Here is a 13,614-nt window from a genome sequence, read left to right on the forward strand (position 1 = left end):
TTTTAGTAAGTACTAATTAATTAGAAAGTGTTTAATATAATTAGTTAGAAAAATAATAGAACTAGTTAAACTAGTTTATTTTTAGTAAGTACTACTTTATTTTATTTATAGTAAGTGCTTATAGTAGTTGAACTAGTTGATTTAATAAAACTACTTTATTTTACTATATATAGAAGTAGTTTATTTTTAGTAAGTACTACTTTATTTTATTTATAGTAAGTGCTTAGTAGTTGAACTAGTTGATTTAATAAAACTACTTTATTTTACTATAGAAGTAGTTTATTTTTAGCAAGAAAATTAATAGAACTAGTTTATTTTTTTAGTTCAACAATTATTCCCGCATCGACGTCGATGATGCCTATCCCGCATCCTCGTAGTCGACTCGGCGGAGGAGGCCTGCTTGATCAGAGGGGCCATGTCCGGGACTGGGCTCCGCCGGGCTGGTATTGGGAGGTGCTACCTTCCGGGGGGCGTAGGTTGGTGAGGAGCCAGCCCGTCGTTGACCCGAACCTTGTTTGGTGGCGGTCGCATAGGCCAGTGATGGTGCCGAGGCTTCCGAACACCGCGGAGGTGGTACGTCACCATGTCAGCGAGGAGGACGAGCACGTCCGTCGCTACATGGTTGCGTTGGAGGTCAGCTTCGACAATATCTGGTAGGTTCTTCAGTGATCTTACTGGGGCTATGATCCTGTGATGGTTCCTTCTCTTTGGGTGTCCACCGCCCGCGCCGATACCCGTCGAGCGCTACGGTTCTAGCTGTATTAGCGATGCTATATGTATGATACTATTCGAGGTGTATTAGTGATAATATTCGACGATGTACAGACGCAAGAGATGATGTAGTTTTGCTTATAATTGAATGCATGCTAATTTGAATACTACTTTATTTTACGATTTGGTTTTGCTTATTGAATGCTCAAATTGGAAAACTACTCCTACTTTGAATGCTAAAATTGGAGAGCACTATGCAAGGCATATGCATTTGATTAGTTGATAGCTTATAGGGTTTTTGTTTTTACAGGAATCTAGGAGCCCGCCCTCCATCATCCTCGCCGTCGTCCCCGTCACCGCGACCCCCCTCCAACCTCGAGGTGAGACCAGCCAAATCTCCATGTCAATATGAGTCCTATAAGATATTTTGAATTTTTTTTCTCATATTTTCAACCATTTAAATGTAATGGCCATCAAAGTTTGAATGCTCATGTGATGTAGATAAAAACATGTATATTTTCGTTCCTGCAAATTTTAGGCGCTCGATATGTCCTTTTTTAGAAAGATAATTAAACGATATTTCGGGTTGACTTTAAGTCTGTCGAGTCTCCACCATATATGAGAGGACGAAGAATCCCGACTGTTGTCGTGGGGGTAGCTTCTCGTTCGTTCCCGTGTGCTAGACAATTTGGTGTAATGCACTCGGGAACGAAAGGAGGAGCTACCATCACCGATAGTCGGCACAATATGTGAAAAGCTCGTAGGCATTGGATCAGTGATGGATAATTATGTCGGATGCGATTCCTCACGTAATAGTTATAACATAGGGTGATACAGAACTAGCTCCAATTCATCAATGTAATGTAGGCATGTATTCCGAATATAGTCATACGTGCTTATGGAAAAGAACTTGCATGACATCTTTTGTCCTACCCTCCCGTGGCAGCGGGGCCCTAATGGAAACTAAGGGATATTAAGGCCTCCTTTTAATAGAGTACCGGACCAAAGCATTAGCACTTAGTGAATACATGAACTCCTCAAACTACGGTCATCACCGAGAAGTATCCTGATTATTGTCACTTCGGGGTTGTCGGATCATAACACATAATTGTGACTATAGACTTGCAAGATAGGATCAAGAACTCACATATATTCATGAAAACATAATAGGTTCAGATCTGAAATCATGGCACTCAGGCCCTACTGACAAGCATTAAGTATAGCAAAGTCATAGCAACATCAATCTCAGAACATAGTCAATACTAGGGATCAAACCCTAACAAAACTAACTTGATTACATGGTAAATCTCGTCCAACCCATCACCGTCCAGCAAGCCTACGATGGAATTACTCACGCACGGCGGTGAGCATCATGAAATTGGTGATGGAGGATGGTTGATGATGACGACGGCGACGAATCCCCCTCTCCGGAGCCATGAACAGACTCCAGATCAGCCCTCCCGAGAGAGATTAGGGCTTGGCGGCGGCTCCATATCGTAAAACATGATGAATCTTTCTCTCTGATTTTTTTCTCCACGAAAGCAAATATATGGAGTTGGAGTTGAGGTCGGTGGACATCCAGGGGGCCCACGTGGCAGGGGGCGCGCCCAGGGGGAGGGGGCGCGCCGCCCACCCTCGTGGACAGGGTGTGGCCCCCCTGGCCTTGATTCTTTCACCAGTATTTTTTATATTTTCCAAAAATAATCTCCGAGGAGTTTCAGGTCATTCCGAGAACTTTTGTTTCTGCACAAAGATAACACCATGGCAATTCTACTGAAAACAGCGCCAGTCCGGGTTAGTTCCATTCAAATCATGCATATTAGAGTCCAAAACAAGGGCAAAAGTGTTTGGAAAAGTAGATACGACGGAGACGTATCAACTCCCCCAATCTTAAACCTTTGCTTGTCCTCAAGCAATTCAGTTCATAAACTGAAAGTGATAAAGAAAAACTTTTACAAACTCTGTTTGCTCTTGTTGTTGTAAATATGTAAAGCCAGCATTCAAGTTTTCAGCAAAGATTATGAACTAACCATATTCACAATAACACTTAGGTCTCATGTTTACTCATATCAATGGCATAATCAACTAGCGAGCAATAATAATAAATCTCAGATGACAACACTTTCTCAAAACAATCATAATATGATATGACAATATGGTATCTCGCTAGCCCTTTCTGAGACCGCAAAACACAAATGCAGAGCACCTTTAAAGATCAAGGACTGACTAAACATTGTAATTCATGGTAAAAGAGATCCAGTCAAGTCATACCTAATATAAACTAATAGTTATGCATGCAAATGACAGCGGTGCTCTCCAGCGGGTGCTTTTTAATAAGAGGGCGATGACTCAACATAAAAGTAAATAGATAGGCCCTTCGCAGATGGAAGCAGGGATTTGTAGAGGTGCCAGAGCTCGATTTTAAAATAGAGATGAATAACATTTTGAGCGGTATACTTTCACTGTCAACATAACAACTATGAGATCTCGATATCTTCCATGCTACACACATTATAGGCGGTTCCCAAACAGAATGGTAAAGTTTATACTCCCCCACCACCAACAAGCACACTCCACGGCTGATCCAAAACAACGGGTACCGTCCAACTAACAACAATCCTAGGGGAGTTTTGTTTGCAATTATTTTGATTTGATTTTCATAAAGCATGGGACTAGGCATCCCGGTTACCAGCCATTTTCTCGTGAATGAGGAGTGGAGTCCACTCCTCTTGAGAATAACCCACCTAGCATGGAAGATACAGACAACCCTAGTTGATACATGAGCTGCTCGAGCATACAAAACAGAATTTCATTTGAAGGTTTGGAGTTTGGCACTCACAAATTTACTTGGAACGGCAGGTAAATACCGCATATAGGAAGGTATGGTGGACTCATATGGAATAACTTTGGGGTTTATGGAGTTTGGATGCACAAGCAGTATTCCCGCTTAGTACAGGTGAAGGCTAGCAAAAGACTGGGAAGCGAACAACTGAGAGAGCGACAACAGTCGTGAACATGCATTAAAATTAATCAACACCGAGTGCAAGCATGGGTAGGATATAATCCACCATGAACATAAATATCGTGAAGGCTATGTTGATTTTGTTTCAACTACATGCGTGAACATGTGCCAAGTCAAGTCACTCGAATCATTCAAAGGAGGATACCACCCTATCATACCACATCACAACCATTTTAATAGCATGTTCGCATGCAAGGTAAACCATTATAAGCCCCTAGCTAATTAAGCATGGCATAAGCAACTATAATCTCTAATTGTCATTGCAAACATGTTTATTCATAATAGGCTGAATCAGGAACGATGAACTAATCATATTTACAAAAAACAAGAGAGGTCGAGTTCATACCAGCTTCTCTCATCTCAATCAGTCCATCATATATCGTCATTATTACCTTTCACTTGCACGACCAAACGGTGTGTATAATAATAATAGTGCACGTGCATTGGACTAAGCTGGAATCTGCAAGCACTCAATTCAAGGGAGAAGACAAGGTAATATGGGCTCTTGGTTAAATCAACAATCATGCATATTAGAGCCACTAAACATTTTCATTATGGGCTTCTCCTCTCGACCCCAAAGGAAAAGAAAAGAAATAAAACTATTTACACGGGAAAGCTCCCAACAAGCAAAAGAAGAACGAGAAATCTTTTTGGGTTTTCTTTTAATTATTACTACTACAAGCATGGAAATTAAACTAACTAATATTTTTTTTGGTTTTTTCTTAAAGTTTATTAAGCACACAAGAAGAAAGCTAGAAAAAGAAATTAAACTAGCATGGATAATACAATGAAAAAGTATGAGCACCGACAACTAGAGTGAATGTGTGGACATGAATGTAATGTCGGTGAGAGATACGTACTCCCCCAAGCTTAGGCTTTTGGCCTAAGTTGGTCTATACCCATGGATCATAGCCTGACTGATATCCGAAGTTGTAACTGGGGTCGTACTGAGATGCAGCAGCCAATGCCTCATGAGCTACGGCATGGCGGCGTGCTGCCTCCATCCTCCTCTCGTATTCGGTTGCCTCCTCCCTGGTTACAACATATCTTCTTTTTGCCTGATAATCAAAAAGGGCAGGAGCAGGGAGAGTAACATGGACAGCGCGACGTCTGTCAAAGATTAGTCGATACTGGAGGAATTGTTCATTCCTCTCAACAAAATGATGACTGACCATAGCATTATAATCTAAATAAGCGAGAGGCAACTCTATATCGCCCTCACGTGAAGGTATACCAAGATAATTAGCAACACGGGTTGCATAGATCCCTCCAAACAAATCTCCAAATAAACCATTATTATGCAACCTACGTGCAACAATTGCCCCCAAGTTGTAATCTTTATTACCTAATACAGCACTCTTGAGAACACAAAGATCAGGAACACACATGTGACATGCTTCATCCTTCCCGTTAATGCATCTACCAATGAAGAGAGCAAAATAATGTATAGCAGGAAAATGAATGCTCCCTATGGTAGCTTGCGCTATATCTCTAGATTCTCCCACAGTGATACTAGCAAGAAAGTCTTTATATTCAGATTTACAGGGTTCATTAACACTACCCCACTGCGGGAGTTTGCAAGCAGTAGTAAAATCTTCTAAGTCCATGGTATATGATTGATCATAAATATCAAACAGGACACTTTGAGAATTACGCGAAGATGAAAATTTAAACCTTCTCACGAATGAATCAGTCAAATAGTAGTACTAAGGACACTTATCTTGCATGAAGTCCTCAAGATCGGCATTACACACATATGCATCAAATTCATCCTTGATGCCCGCATTGACCATAAATTGTTCTGACGGCCATTCACAAGGCCGCACGTCAGCTTCCCTTGGTGGTTCATCGTCTTGCTCACGCATTGCGCGCCTGGGTGCTTGCTTTCTTGAAGAACCACCTTGATACATTTTCCTAGACATATTTCTTCCTCTGAAAAATTTCTGAAATTTTTAGTAACTCAAAATAAAAGTGAATCAAACTCAACAAAACTGATAGCAACTACTCCCACAAGTGCCTAGAGCCTATATCATGCATTAGAATTACTTGGGACCATATAAATTTGACATGCAAGCTCAAGAACAGGGTCACCTAGGCAGCAAAAATTTGCAATGAATAAAGCACTAGAACAAAAACTAATTGGACCATTGGAGGAGTCACATACCAAGGAACAATCCCCCAAAACAGTTTTGTGAAAGGAGGTTTGAGCAAGGAGATCAAAAATGGCAGCAAAGTGAGCTAGAACTCGTGCTTGAGCTGGATGGTGAATTTTTTTGGGAGGAAGATGGAGTGTGTGGGTGCAGGAATAAGTGGAGGGGGGCCACCGTGGGCCCACGAGGCAGGGGGCGCGCCCTGGACCCTCGTGGCCAGGTGCGAGCTCCCCATGCTGTATTCTCAGTGCCAGATATTCTCAAATATTCCAGAAAAAATCATATTAAATTGGCAGGGCATTTGGAGAAAATTTATTTTCGGGGTATTTTTTTATTGCATGGACAATTCAGAAAACAGAGAGATAATACCATTTTGCTTTATTTATTCTAAATAACATAAAGTAAAAAGAGGGTACAGAAGGTTGTGCCTTCTAATTTCATCCATCTCATGATCATCAAAAGGAATCCACTAACAAGGTTGATCAAGTCTTGTTAACAAACTCATTTCGAATAACATGGAACCGGGGAAATTTCGAATAACACCAGGTTACCTCAACGGGGATATGAACATCCCCAATAATAAGAATATCATATTTCTTCTTAACAGTAGGAAGAGGAAATTCAAAACCTCCAATAATAATAGTTGGACTTTTTCCAATAGAATTGATGCTATGAACTTGAGGTTGTTTCCTCGGAAAGTGTACCGTATGCTCATTACCATTAACATGCAAAGCGACATTGCCTTTGTTGCAATCAAAACAGCCCCTGCAGTATTCAAAAAGGGTCTACCAAGGATAATCGACATACTATCGTCCTCGGGAATATCAAGAATAACAAAGTCCGTTAAGATAGTGACATTTGCAACCACAACAGGCACATCCTCACAAATGCCGACAGGTATAGCAGTTGATTTACAACCATTTGCAAAGATATTTCAGTAGGTGTCAACTTATTCAATTCAAGTCTACGACATAAAGAGAGAGGCATAACACTAACACCGGCTCCAAGATCACATAAAGCAGTTTTAACATAGTTTCTTTTAATGGAGCATGGTATAGTTGGTACTCCTGGATCTCCTAGTTTCTTAGGTATTCCACCTTTAAAAGTATAATTAGCAAGCATGATGGAAATTTCAGCTTCCGGTATCTTTCTTTTATTTGTAATAATATCCTTCATATATTTAGCATAAGAATTTACTTTAAGCATATCAGTTAAGCGCAAACGTAAGAAGATAGGTCTAATCATTTCAGCAAAGCGCTCAAAATCCTCATCATCCTTTTTCTTGGATGGCTTAGGAGGAAAAGGCATGGGTTTCTGAATCCATGGTTCTCTTTCTTTACCATGTTTCCTAGCAACAAAATCTCTCTTATCATAACGTTGATTCTTTGATTGTGGGTTATCAAGATCAACAGCAGGTTCAATCTCTATATCATCATTATTGCTAGGTTGAGCATCAACATGAACATTATCATTAACATTATCACTAGGTTCATGTTCATCACCTGATTGTGTTTCGGCATCAGAAATAGAAATATCATTGGGATTCTCAGGTGTGTCTACAACAGGTTCACTAGAAGCATGCAAAGTCCTATCATTTTTCTTTTTCTTCTTTTTAGAAGGACTAGGTGCATCTAAATTATTTCTTTGAGAATCTTGCTCAATTCTCTTAGGGTGGCCTTCAGGATACAAAGGTTCCTGAGTCATCTTACTAGTTCTAGTAGCCACTCTAATAGCAAAATCATGTTTATTATTTAATTCATCGAGCAAATCACTTTGAGCTTTAAGTACTTGTTCTGCTTGAGTGGTAACCATAGAAGCATATTTACTAATGAGTTTAAGTTCACCTTTAACTCTAGCCATATAATCACTCAAGCGTCCAATCATGTAAGAATTACTCTTTAATTCTCTACCATCATAAGCATTGAAGTTTTCTTGTCTAGCCATAAAGTCATCAAATTCATCTAAACATTGGCTAGGAACCTTAGTAGACGGGATTTCAACTTTATCATATCTATAGAGAGAATTTACCTTTACTACCTGTGTCGGGTTATCAAGACCATGTGTTTCTTCAGTAGGTGGTAGATTAAGACCATGTATTTCTTCAACAGGAGGTAAATTCTTAACATCTTCAGCTTTAATACCTTTTTCTTTCATAGATTTCTTTGCCTCTTGCATATCTTCAGGACTGAGAAATAGAACACCCCTCTTCTTCGGAGTTGGTTTAAGAATAGGTTCAGGAGTTGGCTCAATTGGCTCAGGAAGAGTCCAATTATTTTCATTAGTCAACATATTATTCAATAGCAATTCATCTTGATCGACTGTTCTTTCCCTTAAAACACAACCAACACAACTATCCAAGTGGTCCTTGGAAGCATCGGTTAGTCCATTATAAAAGATATCAAGTATTTCATTTTTCTTAAGAGGATGATCAGGCAAAGCATTAAGTAATTGGAGAAGCCTCCCCCAAGCTTGTGGGAGACTCTCTTCTTCAATTTGCACAAAATTATATATTTCCCTTAAAGAAGCTTGTTTCTTATGAGCGGGAAAATATTTAGCAGAGAAGTAATAAATCATATCCTGGGGACTACGCACACAACCAGGATCAAGAGAATTAAACCAAGTTTTAGCATCACCCTTTAATGAGAACGGAAATATCTTAAGGATATAATAGTAGCGAGATTTCTCATCATTAGTGAACAGGGTGGCTATATCATTCAATTTAGTAAGATGTGCCACAACAGTTTCAGATTCATAGCCATAGAAAGGATCAGATTCAACCAAAGTAATTATCTCAGGATCGACAGAGAATTCATAATCCTTATCAGTAACAAAGATAGGTGAAGTAGCAAAAGCAGGGTCATATTTCATTCTAGCATTCAGAGTTTTCTGTTTAAGTTTAGCTAATAACTTCTTAAGATCAGATCTATCATTGCAAGCAAGAAAATCTCTAACAGTTTCTTCATCCATAACATAACCCTCAGGAACAACAGGCAATTCATATTTAGGGGGAGAACCTTCATCATCACTATCTTCAATAATATCATTTTCAATAATTTCATTCTCTCTAGCCCTAGCAAGTTGTTCATCGAGAAATTCACCTAATGGCACAGTAGTATCAAGCACAGAAGTAGTTTCATCATAAGTATCATGCATAGCAGAAGTGGCATCATTAATAACATGCGACATATCAGAATTAATAGCAGAAGCAGGTTTAGGTGTCGCAAGCTTACTCAAAACAGAAGGAGAATCTAGTGCAGAGCTAGATGGCAGTTCCTTACCTCCCCTCGTAGTTGAGGGAAAAACCTTAGTTCTTTCATCTTTCAGGTTCTTCATAGTGACCAGCAGATATAAATCCCAAGTGACTCAAAGAATAGAGCTATGCTCCCCTGCAACGGCGCCAGAAAATAGTTTTGATGACCCACAAGTATAGGAGATCGCAACAATTTTCGAGGGTAGAGTATTCAACCCAAATTTATTGATTCGACACAAGGGGAGCCAAAGAATATTCTCAAGTATTAGCAGTTGAGTTGTCAATTCAACCACACCTGGATAACTTAGTATCTGCAGCAAAGTATTTAGTAGCAAAGTAGTATGGAAGTAACGGTAACAGTGATAAAAGTAGCGGTAGTAGTTTTGTAGTAATTGTAACAGTAGCAACAGTAAAATAAATAAGCAAAGCACAATATGTGAAAAGCTCGTAGGCATTGGATCAGTGATGGATAATTATGTCGGATGCGATTCCTCATGTAATAGTTATAACATAGGGTGATACAGAACTAGAGCCAATTCATCAATGTAATGTAGGAATGTATTCCGAATATAGTCATACGTGCTTATGGAAAAGAACTTGCATGACATCTTTTGTCAGTAAAAGTAGCGGTAGTAGTTTTGAAGTTATTTTTTACTCGTGGACAGGGTGTGGGCCCCCTAGCCTTGATTCTTTTGCCAGTATTTTTCATATTTTCCAAAAATAATCTCCGAGGAGTTTCAGGTCATTCCGAGAACTTTTGTTTCTGCACAAAGATAACACCATGGCAATTCTGCTGAAAATAGCGTCAGTCCGGGTTAGTTCCATTCAAATCATGCATATTAGAGTCCAAAACAAGGGCAAAAGTGTTTGGGAAAGTAGATATGACGGAGACGTATCAACGGTCGCAAATGTCAGAGAGGAATCAGTTAGGGAGAGTGTCCACCATATATGAGAGGACGAAGAATCCCGACTGTTGTCGTGGGGGTAGCTTCTCCTTCGTTCCTGTGTGCTAGACAATTTGGTGTAATGCACTCGGGAACGAAAGGAGGATCTACCATCACCGACGGTCGAATATATACACCACGTGAGCTGAGAGTTTTCAAGAAAAGATTCGACAGACCGATAGTCAACCCGTGATGAATAATAATGTTCTAATTTAGTTTTTGTAGTACATATATTTAATTGTACAAGTTTAATCTTTGAATTATGAACGTAGGAAATGTCGTACTCGGACGACGAAAGTCTCCCGGGGGAGTGCGACTGGTGCCACGACGATCGAGGTCTGTGCGATAGGCCTCACCTGGACGAAGATCGGCGCTTCAGCATTAAGCTCGAGGAGACCTTCGATGTTGAAACGGTACGCAACGACGACAAGTGTTTTTTTCGTAATTAAGCACGACTTCAAATATTTCAACGTGTACTTTTCATCTTCTACAATTCGACTAGCTTATCCCATGCTATGCAAGACGCTATGTCTTGGAGAGGATGGGTTTTGAAGACCATGAAAGTTTTGAAACAAAGAAAATTCACCTAAGGACCCATCATGGTGTGGATTTTGAAGTAAAGTTGTACAATTCTGAGAGCGTAACCCATTTTGGTTGCAAAAAATGGGAAGCACTTTGCAAGATGTATGGTTTTGATGAGGGTATGCTTGTCACCATGGATCTTGGTGATCCTGAAATCGAGCAAGACAATATGGACATTTGGGTCCTTGTTGATACGCCTCCAATTCTACCGCTACGTGAGTTTCTCAAACATAGTTATTAGCTAATTTATATTGTTTATTTTAAAATAGTCGACAACTTATTTCCATTGACAGCTTATTTTCATTCTTCAAAGAATGTGCGGAAGATGGTAGACAGAACCTACTACACCGAAGGCTCCGAATTAACTTATCAGGAGAAAAATCATCTGATCGCATTTTGTACTGATCTTGAGAATTACAATATCTACAATCAAACTCCTCAACATTATGGTCAATACGTGCCACTAGTGCACGTGTTGAACTACGGTAACTTCCATGGAGATGCCCTGGTAAGATTTTTTACTATTACGACGTCCATGCATCTTTTGCATACTTCTAAAACTAGTCATCATTGCTAACTATGAAGTTATTACTAATTTTTTCAACAGAGAATCCCGATGGCTTGTGTGCCTCATTTGATGTATCAGAATGGTAGTCTTGATGTTTTGAACATACAGCCAGGTCATCCTACGAATCTCAACTGTCCATACCAGATTTCTAAAAAAAGTGGAGACATGAAAATCAAAGAACGGAAAAAAATGTATGGACAGTCGTAAGGAGGTTCTTGAAAGCAAAAGGAAGCGAAGCGCAAGAATTGGAGACAGGATGATCTCCATTCTCCATAATGGAGAGTCAGGGTCTATATTGTTTTATGCTTTTTTATCTTAAAGAGGGTATTTAGGTCCTACCTAATACTGATGATCATGTGCTAAGAACAATTAACTAGGGTTGGTTCGATGACTATGAGGATGATGATCGTATGACTTGTTATTAATAACGAGTAGAAGTTGTATGATGATGATTAGTAGGACTTGTTATTATGAGGATGCATGATGCGAGCATGAAGAGTTATTATATATCAGTGGGTGAAATGAACATGGATTGAATTGAAGTGAAGGCAACATGCATGTGGTGCATGTCAAAAGTAGTACAATCCAAACTTGATCAAGTTAGGATTAGTATTACTTTCAACATGCACCACATGTTGCCTTCACTTCAATCTAAGCCATGTTTAGGCATAGCAGTAGCATTGGTAAACCAAGCACGGAGATAAGAGAGGACACTTCTCTTTATTAGCTAGCTAACAACCTAAATTAACCCCAAAACCCCTAAACCACCCTCTTTCAGAAAAAACAAAAACCTCAGCTCCTGCCAGCTGCTGACGTGTGGATGCCTTTTGGTCCCTGTTGATGTCACCAACCGGGACCAAAGGGCCTCCTGCCTGGGCTCGCCGCAGCGGCCACGTGGAGGTCCATCTGTCCCGCTTCGTGTAAGAACCGGGACTAAAAGCCTAGGGCTTTAGTAGCGACCCTTTAGTCCCGGTTCCACAACCGGAACAGATAGACCTTACGAACCGGGACAAATGGCCCTTTTTCTACTAATGTGCTGTTGCCACGCACGTCCACACGCAACACCAGCCGGACGCGTTGCCAGGGACGGTAGCCCAGCGCCGCCGTGCGGCATTTCCACAGGAAAGCGGTTAAGAGCTCGAACGTCGTGCATGGCTGCGCCGTATCCAGATGCCTGCGCAGAGCGACGACCTCCTTCCGGCCAAAGCGCAGGTATTGCCCAACCATTTCTTCCGTCGGCGTCGACAGCATCGGGTCGTCAACGTCGTCGTGGTCACCGAGGACGGTTCTACTTGGCGACGTTGGATCATACGCTGGGTAGACGTCATGCCGGACGCGGGGTGGGTCGCGCGCCTTGAAGATCCCCCTCTCCCACACCGGCGATACGGACGGATGCGCTTCGCCGCGTGCCAACTCGGCTATCGCCCTGATGAACTGGGTCACGCCGGCGGCGTCGCCGATGACGTGGCACACTTGGAAACCCAGCACAAATGCACCGTCTTTTAGTCTCGTCACCTGTATATATGCAGATAAATTGGCGATTTTCCTTGAATATATACCAACAAGTACTTTTTTTTTGCGGGAAGTATACCAACAAGTACTACATATACTACCTGGTACCATGCGAGGTCAAAAAACAAAAAACACTACATACCTGCATGTAGAAGAGCGGTCGGCCAACTACAACGACGGCGCCACTGCCGCGCTCGACCACGTCATCCCAGACGAACTCCTCGGCGCACGGATAGGGGGGCTGCCCGCCGAGCTCCTCGAGCGACACGTCGGCGTCGGCCTCCACGAACACCACCCCTTCGCCGGTGCAGTCAACCACGAGCTTGCCGCCGGGGATCTCCCGGAGGCAGCCGGCGATCGGGTAGTAGTAAACCAACGCCTCTGCCAGGGCCGCCACGATTGATCTGGCTGGGTGGACGTTGTCCGCCGTGGCCGTCGGGTCGCGGCTAAAGAAGTCGATGGCGGAGGCGTAGTACCGGCACTCGGAGAAGTCGTCGATGTCGGAGAGCGTCTTGGCCCCGCCGTGGGGCGTCGGCCGCGCCGGCGCCACCAGCTCCGGTGCGCTTCAGCGAGCCGTGAAGTGCACCATGTAGGTAGCCGGTAACGCCATGCAGATAATTAATGGGCAAATGATTCGATCTAAATAAATCGCGTGCAGCCCAAAGGTGGGCGTGCCTGCCCTGTCCAGCTAATATAGTGTTCTCTTTTTTAAACCTTTTTAACTACTCACTAGCCCATCTGAAGATAAGGCACTAACTTAAAACAAACTGAAGATAGCGGTGCCCGTCAATTTTCCACTTTGTAGCTAGTGGTGTTGTATAACCCATCGAGCACCAAAAGTATACTTTTACTCGGCAGACGGCACTGACATATAT

The 13,614-nt window shown here is 41.7% G+C and overlaps 1 protein-coding gene across 1 annotated transcript; it reads right to left on the reverse strand.

The window, feature by feature from the left end:
* Window positions 1-12,190: 12,190 nt before the first annotated feature.
* Window positions 12,191-13,385, reverse strand: LOC123050337 (spermidine hydroxycinnamoyltransferase 1). The gene is made up of 2 exons (XM_044473150.1): window positions 12,882-13,385; window positions 12,191-12,742 (listed from the first exon to the last, which is right to left on the reverse strand). The coding sequence occupies exons 1-2, from the start codon at window positions 12,885-12,887 to the stop codon at window positions 12,191-12,193; spliced, it is 558 nt and encodes a 185-aa protein (XP_044329085.1). The 5' UTR covers window positions 12,888-13,385.
* Between the last annotated feature and the right edge of the window lie 229 nt (window positions 13,386-13,614).

The sequence above is a fragment of the Triticum aestivum genome, chromosome 2D (genome assembly GCF_018294505.1).
Source record: "Triticum aestivum cultivar Chinese Spring chromosome 2D, IWGSC CS RefSeq v2.1, whole genome shotgun sequence".
Classification (NCBI taxonomy): domain Eukaryota; kingdom Viridiplantae; phylum Streptophyta; class Magnoliopsida; order Poales; family Poaceae; genus Triticum; species Triticum aestivum.